Source organism: Poromitra crassiceps (genome assembly GCF_964638095.1).
Source record: "Poromitra crassiceps genome assembly, chromosome: 11".
Taxonomy (NCBI): domain Eukaryota; kingdom Metazoa; phylum Chordata; class Actinopteri; order Beryciformes; family Melamphaidae; genus Poromitra; species Poromitra crassiceps.
This window is the reverse complement of record NC_139643.1, coordinates 2331860-2352194: the sequence shown is the minus strand read 5'-3', so window position 1 is coordinate 2352194 and position 20335 is coordinate 2331860. Positions and strand designations below refer to the sequence as shown.

The window sequence follows — 20335 nt, the reverse complement described above, 5'->3', positions numbered from 1 at the left end:
TCGATCTGGGGAGAGCCGAGAATAGCACCATGCTTCCTCCGACACATACACAATTGCCAGCCACTTCTTTTCACCCAACACGCCTGCAGCGCATATACTTTTGGTAACGTAGTTTAGATTAAACCACGCCCAAACTCTTTTTATTGGTCGTCGCAACTATGCCTTGCTGCCCTTCCAAGCAAGCCACTCCTCCGAACTCATCTGCCAAAGTGAGGCACACACACACACACAAACACACACACCGCTTCCCCGCCACAAACTACCATAAACAGCAGAGGCTACTCCGCTGCACCCTGAACGCCTCTCATTACAGCCAGGCAGCCAACGGTCAAAGATAACTCTTTCCCCGAAGTCGAGGGTGTTTTCCCCGTTTTCCCCCGTTTCTCATTCCCCTTAGATATGTGGCTCGGAGAACTAGGAGCGGGGGCAGCTCTGCTTCGTTATGCAACAGGGAAAACAGACTCGACTTCGAGGAAAGAGTTCTCCTTGACCGGTACCTGCCTGGTTGTCAGGGGTGGCGGAGGGCAGAGGAGGCGACCAATCAAATGAGTTCGGGGAATGGTTTCATCTAAACTGGGTTGCCAAAAGTATACATGTTCAATAGCAGGACCTAGCACGTGGGAGGATCATGCTATTCCCACCAGTTCCATTCCCCCCCGGACAGGTGCGCCGACCAGGACAAATACCCTCAATCCGGCTTCCCACCCGCAGACACTAGCCGATCGTGCCTGTCTGGACGCCCGACCAAGCCGGAGGCAACATTAGGACGACACTAGTAATTTAAAATCAAAATCGACAAGTGCCGTGCAGCTACTTGCGGTGCAAATACATGTATGAAAGTACTTTACCATGACATCAAAGGACATTCCTGGTTTGAAATATTTGGGTGTGTTCTTGAAGTGGATGGTGTAAGGAGATGTGACAATCTGGATACCTCTGAACTCCGCCTCCACCATTTCACTACCTGTGAGACACACACACACACACACACACAAATTACAATAATTTTGACATCTCTTCCTCTCATAAATCCACACATAATCTGGTGCACATACAGACGGCACAGACACATCCAGTTACTCTTCTTACCAGTGTCTGTCAGCACACTGACAGCTACATATATGGAACTCCCCACCAGCTCCTGGATGTTGAAGGTCTGTGTGATGTGTGCTGTCTGCAGTTTGGCATGTCCAACACCTCTTGTGACCTGATGACATAATCCAAAAATCCATCTTGCTAGAAAACAACTCTAAATAAGTACGAAGCAGATACTTGCTAGGTAGTTTACTTGTGAATAAATTGCTATTTACAAGGACAGCCTGAGGCTTTCAAAGCACTCTAAAATAACAGACATTATGATTATGGTTAATTGGAATAACTTTTGATAACTTGAAGACAATGAAATCTCAGACATGTAAGGCAGATGTTTGTGCTTGTGTTTGCATGTGTTTGTGTGTGAGAGTCTGAAAGAGAAGAGAACAAGCAAGAGAGAAGGAGAAAGAGAGAGACAGAAAGACAGATTGACCAACCAACTGGTCAAGACAGACATGGAGTAAAAGTGTGAGCATGTACTGACCGCCACTCTCTGGAGAGAGCCAGGAAAGCTCTTCTTTTCATCCTGATGCACGACCCCAAATACCACGTAGGCGGTCCCGTCAACTTCTTCACCAAACAGATACCTAAAACCGCACATGAAGACCTTGTTAAGCCCACAATAAAGTAGAACAATTAGCAAAATGAGAATGCAACAACAAAACTAAATACTGACATTCAAAATGTAACTGTGGGAATCCCCAAACAACCTTGCTCTGAACAACCCCCTCTAGTTCCACAAAATGAAAACTTGCACATACGTAGCTGTAATGTCTACGTAGAACTCATTGGTGTCCACATGGAAGAAGGACTTCTCCGGGGTCAGCTTAACCTCAAAACTAGGCAGCACTGGAGAAGGGAATTAATATCATTCAGTGATCACCGCAAGCTGAAGAGTTGCCATAGTTATTGTCGATATAAAATAAAGAGCATGGTTAAAGAGTGCAATTGACTTACCATATTCTTTGACCTCAAACTCAGCAGAGTAACTCAGCTGTGGGTTGCTGTTGAACTTCGCCACCAACTTCCACGCTCCAGGACTACACACACATGCCACGCACGCATGCAGGCAGGCATGCATGCACACACGCGGACGCACACACACATGCACGTGCGCAAACACACACACACACACACACACACACACACACACACACACACACACACACACACACACACACACACACACACACACACATTAACCCTAGAACACCAACGTGATTTAAAGTCACACCATCACTAACGTCGGGTGTATTTCACCCGATGCAATATACCCCATAAAACATACTTCTTATCAAAATATCTTAAAGTACAACAATACATGGCAAATTGAGGTACTCTTCTTTTATTTTTCAATGTGAAATATCACAAAATAGACAAAAAAAATTATTATGGGGGACACTATAAAAAATATGTAAAATTCGTGAAAAATGATGTAATGTTACTAAATAATTCCCAGAAAAAAAAGGAGCTTCCAACTTCTCCTTTCGTCCACCCATTCATGGGACTTGTGTGCCTTGTCTGTTGAAGGCACAGTCTCCATACATCATGGCAAACTGTGGGAGAGATAAACAAAAAATTGCAATTTTCGGGAGGGGAAAATTGACCAACTTGACTATAAAATGTGGTTGACCATATGAATTCCCTTGGAAATGACCACTAAATGATATGTATTCATAACCATTACACCAAATAAGGATTACATGCAAATTCCAGGACCACTCTAAATTACCTTATGCCTTACATACAGTTTGTACAGGCAGGGTAGTAGTGCCGAGGACACACCGGTTGACGGCAGACATGGCACCTGTGTTGTGTCTTCCGGTCCGAGGCTGAGGGGCACTGAAGACACCTGTGGAGAATTTAGAGGTTGTTGTAATACCTCCCCCAAAGATCTAGGGGGCACTAACTCCAATGAGCTGCTCTAATCTACGACTTCCTGTCTTGAGTAATATAGAATGATGAATGATGTTAGTCTAGGTCAATCCCCTAAGCCAGGACAGGAGAAGGGGGTTGAACCACAGAGCTTTGTGTGACTTTGTTTTTGTAAATCAATATTTTTAATACTTTTAACTTCTAGTTTATTGGTTTTTATTATGTTAGAGTTATAATATTACCACACACCTGACTAAGGGACTTCGGCTTTCTGCTGCCACTGGTCCTGCTTCAGCTGCACGAGTGCCAGGGGGGATGCCGAAGACGGTACAGATGAGGTTTCTCAGCTCACATGGCAGCTGGGGAGAGGGGAGCCTCTGCTCTGCCCATGGTTTGATTAGTGCCATGGCCAAAGCTTGCATATAGGCCCTCCTCTTCATCTGGTTCCCACCTCTCTTTATGGTATTTTCCTTGTGGATGATCGATGAGTTTATGACAGCAGCGTTCATCATGCCATAAAACACACAAAGTGGCCAACTCTTGGTCTTTCTTCCACATGCATAATGTGCACACATCTGGTCGAATGTATCCACACCTCCCTTCGTGTGGTTGTAGAACTCAATCACTTGCAGGCTTGCGAGTGGGTCCTATGGTGGGTTGATTGTGCATCGATGACAGGAGCAGGACAAGCTTCTTTTTTGAAGCTGTGTCAGGGAGGTGAAAAGAAAAGCACTGGAGCCTGGTGTGTGGTTTTTACTTCTTTCATCATTTGTGGGATCTCCCTTTTGTTTGCTTTCACCGTCCCCACAAGGGTCATGCCACAGTTCTCCAGCAGGTCAATCACCAGTGACACAGAGGTGAACCAATTATCAGTGGTCACATTCCTGTTTGTCTGGTGATATGGCTTGGTCAGCTCCTTGGTGTAATAATGGCCAAGACCTTGGTCACCCTGTGGTTGTGTCACATGCTTCCCCAGGTATGGTATCCCTGCCAGCAGGTACTTGCTGTGGACATCATTGGCAAGGACAATCTTGATGCCATATTTTGCAGGTTTGCTAGGGATGTACATCCTAAATGGACACCTCCCTCTAAATGCCAGAAGCTGTTCATCAACACATATGTTTTCACTGGGCAGATACATCTTTTTACAGTTGTCAATGAATATGTCCCATATTTTTGTAATGGGAGCTAATTTGTCCATGGCCTGTCTTTCCTGCCGTGTGTCAGGGTCATCAAATCGCAGACAGAGAAGGAGGAAGGAAAAGTGACCCTCAGACATAGCAGCACGGTACACAGGTGCACCAGTAGCAGGGTTCCACATTTCTCTAGTAGACAGATGGTTGTCCTTCTGGCAACCACTAAAGATCAAAATCCCCAGGATCGCACAAATCTCTGCTGCCGTTGTTCTCTCAATTGTAGCTGTTCTCTTGTAATATTTCGCAGCTTCAGCATCAATACGGATGTTCGTCCATGCCACGATTTATTCGATGATTTGGTCTTCAAAAAATAATGTGAAGCACTTCTCAGGGGTGTCAGCATTTGATGCTTCTGGTGTTGGTCCTGGTGTAAAAGCAGGTATGATGTTCCGTGCCGGTGTCCTGGTGGTTCCCGATGTGTCAGGCAGAGCACACCACTGGAAACCAGAATTACTCCTGTAGGAGCTATTTTCCAATGTCACAATACTGTATCTCCCCTATCACCATCATCCTCACCCTCATGGTGCCGTCTTTTCCCCCTGCGACCAGCAGGAGGTGTAGCAGGGACAGCAGGAGGTGTGGCAGGCACAGCAGGAGGTGTGTCAGGGACAGCAGGAGGTGTAGCAGCAACAGCAGGTGTGGCAGGTACAGCAGGAGGTGTAGCAGGGACAGCACGATGTGTGGCAGGGACAGCACGACGTGTGGCAGGGACAGCACGACGTGTGGCAGCGACAGCAGGAGGTGTAGCAGGGACAGTACGACGTGTGGTAGGGACAGCAGGAGGTGTAGCAGGGGCAGCACGACGTGTGGCAGGGACAGCAGGAGGTGTGGCAGGGACAGCACGACGTGTGGCAGGGACAGCAGGTGTGGCAGGGACAGTACGACGTGTGGCAGGGACAGCAGGTGTGGCAGGGACAGTACGACGTGTGGTAGCGACAGCAGGAGGTGTAGCAGGGACAGCAGGAGGTGTGGCAGGGACAGCAGGAGGTGTAGCAGCGACAGCAGGTGTGGCAGGGACACCACGACGTGTGGCAGGGGAGGTAGGATGGGCAGTAGACGTAGAGGCAACAGGCCCTGGGGTGGCCATATGTCTGGAATCATGGCGTATTTTTTTTCTCTTATAACTGCTAGGCTCACTATCATCCTCTTCATCATCATCATCATCATCATCACTCGGTTTCGGTATGTAGTCCTTATCATTGTCACTGTCATACATCACTTCTGCTTCCACTTCATCAAAATCTGCATCCTCATCACTGCTTTCCCTGAACAGAAGCGCTTCCATTTCCTTCTGAGACAGGTATTTCACTCGTTTTCTGGACATTTCTTTTCTTTCTCTATTGGCTCATTTCCACCACATTTTACAGCCCTGCACAGCCCGTCACCACTCGGCTCTACTTGTTTCAACCCGATGGACGTTTTGCTTCCACCGCTGGTCATCTGCCCCCGCCCACACCTGGTCGTCATAGCGACCGCATATCTGCCCTCCGCCCATATTCCGAAGTAGGCTATAACATATAACGTTACAATTAAATCCATACACAGAACTTTTAAACTGTTTATGAAATACTGGTGCCCCTAAATGACCTACAGTGTACATGGGCAAATGTGACAATCGGCCAGGAGAATGGATATCACTTTGTTGTTAGTCAAAACTCACATGCGCTGCGCTGCGCGAGGGACGGGCGCGAGGGACGCGGGTTGCGCTAGAGTGAAGCCTCTACCCCGGCGGCCTCTCACCAGGCAAGACCGCGGCTTCACCAGAGCCCCGCCTGCAGCCTAGCGGAGCCGACGCAGCACTCAACTACAAGCGCTTCCTGATCAGCGGACTTTTGGACAATTGAAACCACCGCCACGATTTTATTTCACCAGAGGCGAAGGCAGCAACACAAAAGACTGATGGAAAAGCATAACAGAAGAGAAGGTAAGCCCCACTAAACTGGTATGCAGCATTGCATTGACAGTCAGTAGGATAGACAGAGTAAACACGATTCTGCCTGGCCAATCAGTCGTCTACAATGTTTTCACATCACCGTATGGTACCGGGTTCACAGCCCATAGAACCCCGACGAGGCAGGTACGAAAAGTAGCACGACTCAACCCCAACTCAACCCGGACTGTCCCCGTTTTTGATCGGTGGAATGAGACAAAAAAGCGAGACGAGCTGGGCGGGGCCGCGTTGATACCAGCGGTGGAAATGGGCCATATGACTGCTACAACTTCACCTGCAGATAGCTTAGCTCTAGTAGCCGATTAAATAAGATAGATTCAAGTAAGATGTGTAGCTAACGATTGCCAACATAAACAGACCTTAGCTATGTTGTACTCACTTGTTATCACTTGTTATCATGTTACCATGCACCATGCCTGTGACAGAATGATAGGGGGGGAATAAATCTGGTGGACCGGAACGTCGTTAGGCTTGAAACGGGCCTATTATAATACGCTAACACTAACGTCGGGTGAAAATCACCCGAAGATATTTTACCCTCTATCACTAACGTAGGGTGAAAATCACCTGAACACGTAGCCGGTAGAAAAAACCATGAATGGGAGCAGGGAAACACACCTACATTCAATGACGTCAGTGAGCATCCCAAGGACCCGCCCACCTCAGACAGCAGCAAGACAATGAAAATCACGTGAATTCAATTGTCTGGGTGAAAATCTCCCGACGTTAGTGTTCTAGGGTTAAAGAGCATGGAGCAGGGTAACTTCTTTGCTAAAAAAAAACCTATGTCCATTTGAAAAGTGAATGCAGGATTAAAATATATATATATATGAAAAAAAATATGGAGAAAAACACCTTCCTTTTTGAGAAGAAAATAACAGGCTTTTATTTTGTTAAGGCAGAGCCTGCTACGTCACAGTGGGGAGTGGCTCCTGCGTGTCTCCCTCTCCCCTCACACTGTCGTCAATTCCATGGTCAAATCAGTCGCATTTCAGGACAGCTAGTCAGGTCAGGTACGTACGCTAGTCAAAGTCAATCAGCCAGCCAGTTAGTTGGTAGGTTAATCACTAGTTAGTTTTTAGTATATAGTCAGTCAGTCATTTAGTCAGTAGCTGCCTGTAGTAAGTCGTTGTCAGTGAGTTTTGGGTCGGGTGTCGCCAGGTTACTGCAGCCTGCAGCCTGCTGAGCTTGTTATCTGCCTGCAGTGCAGGCAGATAACAAGCTCAGCTCCACTCAGCTGCTGCTGCCTGTCTGCGTGACACACTCTTTCTATCTCACTCTCTCTCTCTCTCTCTCTCGGTGTGTGTGTGTGTGTGTGTGTGTGTGTGTGTGTTTGTGTGTGTGTGTGTACCTGTCTGCGCTGTGACACACTCTCTTTATATCTCTCTCTTTCTCGTCTCTCTCACTCGCTCAAGAGCGAGTGGAGGGGCCCTCCGCCCTCCGTCAGTCCCCTCTCTCTCACTCGATGTGTGTGTGTGTGTGTGTGTGTGTGTGTGTGTGTATCGAATTACAGTCCGCACCTCGGCCCGCCTCCGCTCGCCCCTTGCTGTCAGGCTCCTCCACAACTCTCTCTCCGCGGTCCGTTGTTTCGTGGTCTAGCTCTGGGCTGTTCCTGCTCTCTTTGACACTCAAAATTAGGCTGAGGCCCATCATATGCATGTGCATAAACATTTGCTACCTCCTCTTCCTCCTGAAAACCGGCGTTAGCATCTATAGTGTGTGACTGACAGCCCTGACCTAAGTGACGACAGACAGAGGGACAGACAGAGGGACAGACAGGCATGCCTGGCGACTCCCCTTTCTTGCGTCACAGCTTTGGGGTCCAAGATTTCAAAATAAAAGCACAAAAAGTAAAACAACCCCAGAAGTCACTGTAGTGTATATGTAAGTGTCTTAATGTGAAAATCCAGTTCCTCCATAATTCACCTACACATTGACTGATTGGGGTCTCTAACCTGCACCATGGTCTTTAAAGCACACATTTAAATCGAGCAATGAATTAACAGATTCATAGGGTAAGTCAGTCTATGACCATGACAGTTGATCACTTCAGTGTAACAAATGAGCCGAATTCAGAGTGCATGAAGTTACACAGATTGGGATATGCACATGTGAGCTGACAGCCTATAGAGAGTTTTTAGGTGACATAACTGGTAGCTATTAACCAGTATTGGTGATTTTCAGAGGCGGTCACTATACTAGGCGGTTGCGCGCTGTCAAGGCTGCTTGCAGCTTTAATTTCTTTCTTTTTTCCCTTTAATGTCCATCTTGCAGGAGGTTGTGATGGAGAATAAATAAATAAATACCCACCTGGCAATTTCAGCAAGTTTGTAATCTCCAGAGTGAATCCCTGAATTCAGAGAGACGGTGCCATGCAGTATGATTCCATCAGGGGTCTAATAATAAATAGCATTGAACAGCAACCATTAATTGCAAGTACTGTATTTCCAATTAACCAATTAACTCAATAAACATCTTTCCAACAAGTCATCATCATCATCATCATCATCATCATCATCAGTACATATGTGTGGCTATTCAGCTTCTTCAGTCCTTCTTTCTGTGCAATAGTGCAACTTCTCCAAACTCGACCAGTAGAGGGAGACATGTGTGTATTTTCACAGCCCCCCACTGGGAAACCAACAGTGAGTATGTCTTTCCCTGGCTTGGGTAGGCCTGATGGATATGGACATGGCAAGGGGAAGGATATTCTGTTTCACAATTATGATTAAATAAATAAATAAATAAATAAATAAATAAATAATAGGATGATTCCTGATTATGTAATTAACATAACTGGCAGTTGAGACTAACTAGCATAACAGGTGACAGGACTCTCCAGTTTCAGCTAAACTGTCCAGTTTGTTATTCTGCTGCATACATGATTGTAACTCTTTCAACATTACTCGCTCTCTTTCTGGTATTACTTAGCCTGCGGCATCACCAGATCAAGTCACATTACACTGCCTAATTGCATTTCAGCTCCACAGCAAATAAACAAATAAACATAAAAAATAAACATGAGCTAGCTGGCAGATTCAGCAGGTTCCCAGGCTACTTATTACTACCATTCTATATCCATCTATGTTCTCTCTTCTAAAACAAATTCATAGACAAACCGCTCATAAACAGATAGATAGATAGATGGATGGATGGATGGATGGATGGATGGATGGATGGATGGATCATATAGTCACTATATGATATGGAAATATGCAAAATATGTGCTTATGAAAGATACCTCAATCTCAATGGCAATAGAGGCATCAGTATGATGATTCCTTTCAACAGGCTCCATGCTGGGGGTCAAAGCAAACATCCTATAGTGGACTGAGAGAGAGAGAGAGAGGGAGAGAGAGAGGGGGGGGGGGTGATTGTTGCTATTGAAGATTACGATGAGATTGTGCCCAGTTCAGAGTCATGTGGCAGTCTTAACAATAAAACAGGTCCTGATGCCAGCAGTTGCCTGGACAACACACTTTTTTTCTGCTCTGGCACCTATTCCAGCATCTATCATCATCATCATCATCATCATCATCAGTATATAAATGGGAGCTAGGACTGTCTGTTTCTCTGTCTCTCTGTCGTGTGTCCCATGTCCCACTGTGATGTCATAAATTACATCATCAGTGATGTCATAAATACCACTGTGACATCATCAGTGATGTCATAAACACTGTGACATCATCAGTGATGTCGTAAACCACTGATGACATCATCAGTGATGTCATAGGAGAGAGAGGAGAGAGAGGAGAGAGAGAGAGAGACTGAGGGAGACACGTGCCAATACGGCAGGCAAGGCCACACAGCAGCCGAGCTGTGGGCAAGGCCGCGCAGTGGCCGAGCTGCGAATGCAAGCTGCAGGGCCAGCTTGGCGAGCTGCAGGACGGGCGAGGACGCGCAATGGCTGAGGTAGCGAGCCCGCACAGCGGGCGAACCTAGGAATTGAGATGCCTAGTTGTGCAAAAAAGAAGGAAAAAAATCACCTGTAGTGCTTTTAATAAGTATAGTCTGGTAAACCATCTGGTCATGTTATCTCACATTGTGTTTCATTCTACTAGACCGTGCTTTCAGAAATTACAAAGGGCACTAGCCAATCAGGGACCTGCCTCGTAGTTGACATCATAACCATCCAACCAGGAACCCCGCTGGCAAAACAGTAATGGCTGCCTACGTGGCTGTCCGCCTCGAGCAATAACGTCAAAGTTCATAGAGTTTAAACAGCCATAAAGTGCAGTTACTGCAGAAATAGACTCAATAACAACAATGAAGTACAATATGCAACAGCAGAGTTTCTCAGCGGAAAATATGTTTTCGCCGTTCTCCTGAGTGGATTTGGATTTGACTGGATCTGATGCTGATTGGCTGAAGGAGTTGTCTGTCAAGGCAATTACTTCCACCCACCGTAATGACTCTGCACAGCGCTGAGTCCAGAGTCAGACGGATCCACAAACGAAACAGAATGTGAGTTCACGCATCCTAATGGTTTGAACCAGGTTATTGAATAAGGTGAGGTGTGCTGGATTTACCTTTGCTGTTGGGGGTGTAGAGGGTCTTGTCGGTCTGGATGAAGATGTAGCCAGACTGGAAGGAGACCAAGACCACCTTCTCCAGCTGCCGGCCAGGGAACTCAGCCAGCAGGTACACATACTGCTTCATGGTAGGGTCGCTGTTAAAGTCTCCAGCGGGGATCTGGAACCAGTATGAGGGGACAAGAGGGCATGGTGAGCAGGGCGGGGTACATCCTGAGCATTTGAAGAATGCATTTGCTTTTTATTTATCCTCAAAGACATTTAGCCTACATCTCACTTTGGTCGATTATTTTCCTTTGTCAGTCACCATGCATGCCTCCACAGACATTTAGAAACAGTTACTGTAACCTACAACATTTGCTGTCCAGGGGATCCACTGTCACTGTAACTCTCAATAAACACTAAAATAATAATTAAAAACATTTTTTTTTTTTTTTGCCTACTTTCCCTTGTTTTTAGACTTGTTAGAAGAATGATTTTGGTGAACTCAGGTAAGACTTTAAAATCAAAATACATCGCTATTTTGCCAATGAAGCAAAATAATAATAATATTATGACTGTAAATAACTGTAGGAGCAGAGAAACTGGCAGCAAGCAAGCTCAAAGTCAAAGTAGAATCAAAAGTGGAAAAAGGCCACATCCTTCATCCTTCATCCACAGCCACAGCCACAGCCTGATGAAGACCCAGTGAGGTTGAAACGCGTTGCGTTTTTCCTGCCCGTGTCTCTTATTGTATTTGAAGTTGTACATTGTATGTAAACCTGAGGTTACCTGTGTACCAACAGTTCTGGATTAAATATTCTCCATAAAAAGTAACCAGTAAGCTCCTTTTTCCACTTTTGTAAATAACTGTAAACACACAATATTATAGTATTTCCACTTACCGTAATTTGGCTGAGGGCCTGGAAGTGGCCTGCACTAGTAAGTGTGGCAGTACTGGAGGCCAGCCTTTGGGTTTTGGTTGGATGGTTCATCACGCTGATTTCCACTCTGATGTCTCCGCCGGAGCAATCTTGACATTCCACAAAGATATTTTCTACTGTGCCTACCCGCAGCAAGTTGGGGGCAGACATCACCTGCCTGTGGGGGAGGAGAGTGAGAGAGGGGGTGAGAGGATGGCACTGCTAGTACCCAGCAAACATTTTGACGTTGAATGATCGTTGGTTGCACGTCAAATCAATACGTCCCGTTATGGTTAAAAAACATAACCGAAATGGAAGTTAACCTTAATAACTTCCACCTTTTGTCCCATGGGATGTACTCACAGTGAGGAGCCCTGCTACTCATACTAAGTTTGATCTTTTTAATAACGACTTTTGATCTAATTAAGAGTGGCACGTGGCTTAAGGCTGGCTCACACTACAGGATTTTCGGACCGATTTATGCCCGATTCACCCCTCCCGAGAATCGGAGGAGAAATTTGGCCTGGCAGCTTGCCAAGCTTGGTCGGGCCCGACTTTCGGCACCGATTATCTTGTAGTGTGAGCTGTTTGCAGATCCAATCTTAACCCTCCCGATCTGCTCAAAGCCTCATCGGGGCCGTCCCGATCATATCAAACATGTTTGATATTTAGGACTGAAAATCTGCGCGAATACATCATTCTGCTGCTGCGGGAGACTCCCGTCATTATCGTTAATTGACGCGGCTCATTTGATGCACTGCACTGCAGGTATCAGATAGGCTACCAAATACCAACAGCACAGAACCATGAGTATTTGGGGGAAAATGTCACTAATTTATATCACAATGAATGACCAATGAATAAAAAGTTGTTATATCGTAGTTTTGAGCCCCTGCCAGTCAGAGGCTGTAATCTCCTACCTGTCTTATCAGGCAGTGTGGGGAAAAAAGGCTTTGCTGCTGCGGGAAGCAATCCAGTCTATCCAAACTTTTGCCGATCTCATGACATGCAGCAGGGAAATATATTTTGGTAGCGCATGTGTTTGTGTTCTTGTACAGACAATAGACTCGCGTTGTTTACACGCATGCTAACTACCGTGAGATTCATTTGTTTGGCGAGACGGGCATGAAAATGAAGGAAAAGAGAGAGAGAGGTGAGGTGGGGGCGGAGCGCTTTGGTCACTGCTGGAACCCCAAAAACGAAACAGGTTCGGAGTATGGCCGGGCATCAATGTGATTATCCTGCCGATAATATCCTGTAGTGCGTGGTGCGCCACATTTACAAATCTTGTAGTGTGTGCATGTTTGAGATTCTAGGGAAGATAATCGGGGAGATTCTCCTGTAGTGCGTGTCACAGCCAGATTTCAAAATCGGTTAGGATTGTCAGAATCCTGTAGTCTGAGCCCAGCTTTAGTCGTTAGCACTGTGGCATCACAGCAACAGCAAGAAGGTTTGAATCTCACCCCAGTCTGTTCTGTGTAGAGTTTGCAAGTTTCTTCCACATTCCAAGTCAGATATACATTGGAGATTCTAAATCAGTGGTTCTCAAACATTTTCACATCAAGGACCCCTAAACTGACACAAATTAGACCACGGATGGACCCCCATTTGATAAGATTTTATCCCAGGGTCCCCTATAGCATCTGGTAACATTTTTGCTCTGATTACATTATATTATTACAGAAAGTTTATGAAATGCATGACCAAAATACATTGTCATTGTGTTACTTATGGATGGAATTATAGTGAAAATATTATTATATAATTCTGGGGACTCCCTGGAACACCCTCAAGGACCCCCCGGACCCCACTTTGAGAACCACTGCCCCAAATGATGATTGTGTTTGCCATGACTTGTGAAACGTCTGTCTGTGCAAACTCGGAAAACAAAATTTGGGCCAACTAAATGTCCTGATTTCAAAGGTGAAGTTACCTACTGTGACTTATGTAACACAAACACAGACAGCCAATAGACTACTGTGTATGACTGTCATTGTATTTCACAGTATGAGGAGTACCAGTAAGAGTGATGAAACTAAATACATTAGTATTTAACGAAATACAATTATTGAATACAATAATATTTAACTAAATACATTAGTATTTAGTGTACTCTCTTACTTAATCCTCAAAATCCCATGAGCACAATGCTTGACCCATACACTCTAAATTCAGCAATGATGTGCATATCAGGAGGCAGAGCTCAACACTTCAGCTCTGTTGACTTTGATTGAGATCTGAACAGACTGAAGCTCAGGAACAGTGTATGGAGGTAAATAGGTATACTTACAATTGAGCTCCATCAGCCAGGTAAGGTAGGGAGGAAAAGGCCAGAGAGGCCAGGCTTAGCCACAGCAGAGTCCTTTCACCTGATCCCATGTCTGCTGTCAATGTAGAGTCTGCTTACCAGCACACTGCCTTTATCCCCTTTCTTTCCTCCCCTTTGGCAGTGATTCCTCTGGGCTTGACCAGTCCCCCTGCACCTCTACCCCTCCTGTCCTGTCTATGTTGAATCTATCTCTCTCTTGCACATGTATAGGCTACATGTTTGTGTACACATGTTTAAAATATACATACTACAGCATGCGCTGGGACGCGTCATCAGTGATGTTAACTGGGGTCGTAAGGTGTTTCGGGTCTGTCAACATCATACACCCTCACCCAGTAGAACCAGCCGAGGCCGATTAAGACCCCGACCCGCGTCCCAGAAGCAGCCGCTCACGGATCAGCCTTCCTACTCTGTCTGCAACGTTGCCCGCGGAAGGGTTGATCACGCCCAATCCGCTGCAATAGAGTTAGTGTTAGGGTTTTGTTTGTTGGACTCAAGGGCAGAGACAGACAGAGACAGAATATCAAGTTGTAACACAGTTTGTTTATTTAAATGTTATTGGTTGAGTCCGGATGGACGAGATACCCAGGTTGCAGGATGGTAGGCTAGAGTCCAGGTAGGTGAACGAGCAGGCATACAGAAGTCCGGGCTGGCAGAGAGCAAGCAGGCTGAAGTCCAGGCGGGCAGAGAGCAGGTAGGCTGAAGTCCAGGCGAACAGAGAGCAGGTAGACAGACAGGGGAGGATTGGCGCAGGTAGTCAGATGTAGGGCAGCAGACGTTCCTCTCCATGCAGGTGAGAAGATAATCTGACAGTGTCTTGACGTCTGGCCTGGGTATATGAAGCCTGCTGATTGGTGATGCTTGGCAGCTGCGATAGCTGGAGATCAGCTCCACACACCTGGCTCCAATCCTGTAATCACAACAGAAAGGAGGGGGCGAGAGAGACTAGGAGGCAGAGGTTGAGGGCATGACAGTACCCCCCCCTCTACGGGCGCCACCTGGCGCACGCCTGGCTCCGTCAGGGTGCTGGCGACGGAAGTCCCGGATGAGCGTGGGGTCCAGTATGTTCCGCCGAGGGACCCAGCAGCGCTCCTCCGGACCATAACCCTCCCAGTCCAGACCAAATACTGGAATCCGCGGCCCCGGACATCCAGGATACGCCTCACGGTGTAGACTGGACCACCCTCCACCATCCGAGGAGGAGGAGGGGCGGCTGTGGGAGGGACAAGAGCACTGGACTGCACCGGCTTTAACAGAGACACATGAAATGTGGGATGGATCCTTTTAAGGGAGGAAGGGAGCTTAAGCCGAACAGCACATGGGTTAATGATGGTTTTAATTTCATACGGCCCAACGTAGCGAGGTGCAAGCTTTCGAGAATCCACCTTGAGAGGCAGATCTCTCGAAAGAAGCCATACCTTCTGCCCTGGAGCGTAGGCTGGAGCTGGCACACGGCGACGGTCGGCCTGGACCCGTGACCTGGAGGCAGCTCGGAGTAAGGCGGCGCGGGCTCTTTTCCAGGTAGCGCGGCAGCGGCGCATCTGGGCCTGAACTGAAGGCACTGCAATCTCCTCCTCCTGGCCTGACAACAGAGGAGGTTGATAGCCCAAAGAACATACAAACGGAGACATACCCGAGGAGGCGTTGGGAAGGGTATTGTGGGCGTACTCCACCCAGGGCAGCTGTGAGCTCCAAGAGGAGGGGTTCGCCGCGGTGATACAGCGAAGAGCTGCTTCCATCTCCTGGTTCGCTCGCTCAGTCTGTCCGTTGGTCTGAGGATGGTACCCCGAAGATAAGCTGACGGTGGCTCCCATGGCCGTGCAGAATGCCCTCCAGACCTGTGAGGTGAATTGAGGCCCCCTGTCGGAGACAATGTCTGCAGGCAGCCCATGTACCCGAAACACATGTTGCACTAATAGATCGGCTGTCTCCCTAGCGGAAGGCAGCTTGGGCAGGGCAATGAAGTGTACTGCCTTAGAAAAACGGTCTATGACAGTAAGAACTGTGGTGTTACCTCCAGATGGGGGAAGGCCAGTGACGAAGTCCACTGCTATGTGTGACCATGGCCGGCTGGGTACAGGCAGTGGACGGAGCAGGCCAGAGCTGGGCTTTGTGGAGGTCTTGCTGCGAGCGCAGACAGAGCAAGCTGCAACATATGACCGTGTATCCTGGTCCATGGTGGGCCACCAGAAACTCTGCCGGAGGAAGGCCATTGTCCGACGAACCCCCGGGTGACAGGTAAGGCGGGATGAGTGAGCCCATTGCAGAACCTGGGAGCGGACAGAATCAGGTACAAACAGAAGGTTAGGAGGACCATTACCTGGGTCGGGCTGGGCCCTCTGGGCTTGGCGGACCTTAGATTCGATCTCCCAGGTAACGGCAGCGATGACACATGAAGATGGAAGAATGGGCTCTGGGTCCATGTTTGCCTCCTCCACCGCAAACTGGCGTGACAGCGCATCGGGCTTCACGTTCCTCGAACCGGGGCGGTAGGTGAGTGTGAAATTAAACCTGCCAAAAAACAGAGCCCACCCTGCTTGGCGTGAGTTAAGCCGCTTCGCCTCCTTGATGTAGGTGAGGTTTTTGTGGTCTGTCCACACGACGAATGGATGCTCGGCCCCCTCTAGCCAGTGTCGCCACTCCTCCAGCGCCACCTTCACAGCCAGAAGCTCTCTATTGCCGACGTCGTAGTTTCTTTCTGCGGGGGAAAGTTTATAGGACAGAAAGGCACATGGATGCAACTTGTCATCAGCCAGTGTGCGCTGAGAGAGGATTGCACCTACCCCCACATTAGAAGCGTCCACCTCCACAATGAACTGCCGGGTCCGGTCTGCCTGGATGAGCACTGGAGCGGAGACAAACCTGCGCTTGAGCTCCCCAAAGGCGGTCTCCGCCTCCGGTGTCCATCGAAACGAGATGGAGGTGGAAGTGAGTGCAGTCAGGGGGGCTGCTATGGTGCTGTAATTACGGACAAATCTTCGATAGAAGTTGGCAAATCCTAGAAACATTTGTAACTGTTTGCGGCTAGTAGGCACAGGCCAATCCAGAACTGCTGTCACTTTAGCCGGCTCCATCTCCATTTTCCCCGGGGAGATGACGAAACCCAGGAAGTGCACTGTGGAAGCATGAAATTCACACTTTTCTGCCTTAGCAAACAGTCTGTTTTCTAGGAGACGCTGCAGCACTGCCCGCACATGTTTCTGGTGTTCCTGGAGAGACTGGGAGTAAATCAGAATGTCATCAAGGTAAACAAATGCAAAATGACCAATCATGTCCCGGAGTACATCGTTGACGAGTGCCTGGAAGACTGCGGGCGCATTAGTGAGGCCGAAAGGCATCACCAGGTACTCAAAATGGCCCAGGTGAGTGTTGAAAGCAGTCTTCCATTCATCTCCATCTTTGATGCGCACCAGGTGGTACGCGTTCCGGAGGTCCAGTTTTGAAAACACTGTGGCGTCATGAAGGGGCACAAAAGCAGAGTCAATCAGAGGCAGGCAGTACTTGTTTTTAACTGTGATGTCATTTAGTTTTTTATAGTCTATACATGGTCTCAAAGACCCATCCTTTTTGCCCACGAAGAAGGCACCTGCACCCACCGGAGAGGATGAAGGTCGGATGATCCCCGCTGCCAAGGAGTCCTGGATGTATTTCCCCATGGCTTGCTGTTCCGGCAGAGAGAGGTTGTAGAGCCTGCTAGAGGGTAGAGGAGCTCCGGGCAAAAGCTTTACCTCACAATCGTATGGTCTGTGCGGAGGGAGTGTTAATGCCTGTTGTTTACTGAATGCAGGAGCGAGGTCATGATATTCTTTTGGGACCGATGACAGATCTGGAGGTTCTGGTACTGGTAGAGGCTCAGAGGAAGGTGTCTGGGCGGAACGGAGGCAGTTGGCATGGCAGAAGGAGCTCCATGACCCCACCGTGCCGGTGGTCCAGTTGATCTGGGGGTTATGGAGTTTCAACCAGGGGAATCCCAACACTAGAGGAACATTGGGAGAATGAATGACGTGAAACTGAATTTTTTCTTGATGATTCCCAAACATGTGAAGGGACAGGGGAATGGTTTTTCTGTCCACTTGGGCCAGCAGTACCCCGTTAAGGGCTGTAGTATTTAGTGGGACATCGAGGGGCTCAGTCTCGATGCCCCACTGCTGGCACGTACCATTATGAATGAAATTCTCATCGGCTCCAGAGTCTATGAGTGCAGAGTGTAATGGTTTGCTGGCACCACACGATGGCGGCATCGAGCTGTGGACGGACAGGGAGAGAGGCAGTGGTTGCTCGACTCGACAATATCTCTCTAACTATTGCCGAGCCGGCCCTTTTGCTGGACGGACGGGGCAATCCGAAATACGGTGGCTGGGGTTTCCACAGTAGAAACAGGCCTGTGTTGCAGCCCGACGACGAGCCCTTTCCTCCGGGGACAGACGGACCCGGTCGAGTTGCATGGGTTCTGGTTCGGGAAAGTTTGGAGTATCGGGACGTGATGAGAACAGAGAGATGGGGGTGTCAGTACGCTACGATTTGATCCGCAATCTTAATGGCCAGACTAATTGCGGCGTCTAAGGAATTTATTTCCCCCCGTAGTGCTATTTCCCTTCCAATCTCTCTATTCAGACCACTCTGAAATGCTGCAATGAGGGCCACATTATCCCACCCCGACTCAACAGCCAAACTGTGGAACTGGCTTATAAACTCACGGACTGGGAGTCTTCCTTGGCGAAGAGTCAACAGACGCTGCCCCGCCTGTTGCCCTCGTATTGGATGGTCGTACACTCGTTTGAGCTCGACAGCAAATCCCGCAAAGGACTGGGTGAGCGGAGAGCCCTGTTCAAAGAGAGCATTGAAAAAGTTAAGCGGGGGTCCCTCCAGTAGGTTAACCAGGTATGCAATTTTGGCAGCTTCCGTAAAGAAGCGGATGGGCTGAGCGTTGAACGACAATTGACACTGTGTGAGAAATTGACGACAGCTGTGTGGATCACCTGAGTATTTTGCTGGAGGTGGTATGTGAGGCTCCGGAGCTGTGGTAGCAGGCAGCGCTGGCTGGTCGGGCTGAGGCAGAGCGGCAACTGGAGCTGGTGTCAGACGCTCGGTGAGGCCCGTGATGGTCACACCAAGCCTCTGCATTTCTGTAGTCATGGTCCGCAGACGCTCCTCCTGGCCTCCTAGCCATTGGCCCTGCTGAGCAAGCGCTTGTCTCATTGCTTCTGCCTCTGCCGAGTCCATTTTGGTCAGATTATCCTGTTAGGGTTTTGTTTGTTGGACTCAAGGGCAGAGACAGACAGAGACAGAATATCAAGTTGTAACACAGTTTGTTTATTTAAATGTTATTGGTTGAGTCCGGATGGACGAGATACCCAGGTTGCAGGATGGTAGGCTAGAGTCCAGGTAGGTGAACGAGCAGGCATACAGAAGTCCGGGCTGGCAGAGAGCAAGCAGGCTGAAGTCCAGGCGGGCAGAGAGCAGGTAGGCTGAAGTCCAGGCGAACAGAGAGCAGGTAGACAGACAGGGGAGGATTGGCGCAGGTAGTCAGATGTAGGGCAGCAGACGTTCCTCTCCATGCAGGTGAGAAGATAATCTGACAGTGTCTTGACGTCTGGGCTGGGTATATGAAGCCTGCTGATTGGTGATGCTTGGCAGCTGCGATAGCTGGAGATCAGCTCCACACACCTGGCTCCAATCCTGTAATCACAACAGAAAGGAGGGGGCGAGAGAGACTAGGAGGCAGAGGTTGAGGGCATGACAGTTAGTGCTACACCGCAGTATTGAAAGACCCTTCAGGGCATGGAGGGTCTAAGGCCCTGTGGGTGACTCCAGGCCGGGCTCCTCCTTCGTCTCACCAGACCCTCCGGGGGAAAAGGCAATCCTACCATGCCGTACCATGGGCAGAGAGGATGCCTCAAGAAGGCCTGTGCGCTGCACGTCATTCGCCTGCGCCGAGCACCTCGCTCTAGCCCAGGGGTGCCCAAATTCTTTCCCATGAAGGGCCAAAACTCAATCTGGGTGGAGGGCCAAGGGCCAAAAATAAACGTTGTGGAATTACATTAAAATGTATTGTGTTTTATAGAAAATTAACATTCTAAATCTAAAATAACATTTCAATATAATGTGGCGGCAGCGAGAGTGAGCAGAAAAGTCTCAATATATGTTTAGAGTAATAAGGTTACATGAGATTCCTAAGTTGCCAGACAACGCCACCCTGGGAATTTCACCCAGGGAATTATGTACTTTTTAACACAGTAAGACACACAGGTTCGTTACTCAAATAGGCCAGAGACGTGGTTGCACAATTTAACAGTCTTTATTTTAAATCAAGTTTAAGATTCTTTTTGAAACTCAGTCACACCGGGAAGGGGAAGGGATACCTTTCAGAAGCTGAGGCTTAGTGGCTAGGTAGGGGCAAGTGACAAGGGAGAGGAATCCACCAAAATAATACAAAATCACCCCAGGCACACGTGACG

General features: G+C 48.2%; 1 protein-coding gene across 1 annotated transcript in view; it reads right to left on the bottom strand.

Annotated features, from left to right (window-relative positions):
- The window catches only part of LOC310785677 (complement C3-like), a gene marked incomplete at both ends in the record, with an annotated part of 97631 nt that extends 78531 nt beyond the window's left edge, over positions 1 to 19100 (bottom strand). The window contains 18 exons of the mRNA XM_083646822.1: positions 849 to 964; positions 1081 to 1207; positions 1577 to 1679; positions 1854 to 1941; positions 2050 to 2132; positions 8425 to 8510; positions 9356 to 9444; positions 10644 to 10806; positions 11531 to 11726; positions 13839 to 13932; positions 14876 to 15124; positions 15296 to 15459; positions 15546 to 15737; positions 15892 to 16147; positions 16198 to 17325; positions 17422 to 17539; positions 17720 to 17853; positions 18575 to 19100. Coding sequence (XP_083502948.1) covers positions 849 to 964; positions 1081 to 1207; positions 1577 to 1679; positions 1854 to 1941; positions 2050 to 2132; positions 8425 to 8510; positions 9356 to 9444; positions 10644 to 10806; positions 11531 to 11726; positions 13839 to 13932; positions 14876 to 15124; positions 15296 to 15459; positions 15546 to 15737; positions 15892 to 16147; positions 16198 to 17325; positions 17422 to 17539; positions 17720 to 17853; positions 18575 to 19100 — 3912 coding nt within the window. The remainder of the gene's footprint in view (positions 1 to 848; positions 965 to 1080; positions 1208 to 1576; positions 1680 to 1853; positions 1942 to 2049; positions 2133 to 8424; positions 8511 to 9355; positions 9445 to 10643; positions 10807 to 11530; positions 11727 to 13838; positions 13933 to 14875; positions 15125 to 15295; positions 15460 to 15545; positions 15738 to 15891; positions 16148 to 16197; positions 17326 to 17421; positions 17540 to 17719; positions 17854 to 18574) is intronic.
- Positions 19101 to 20335: the final 1235 nt, after the last annotated feature.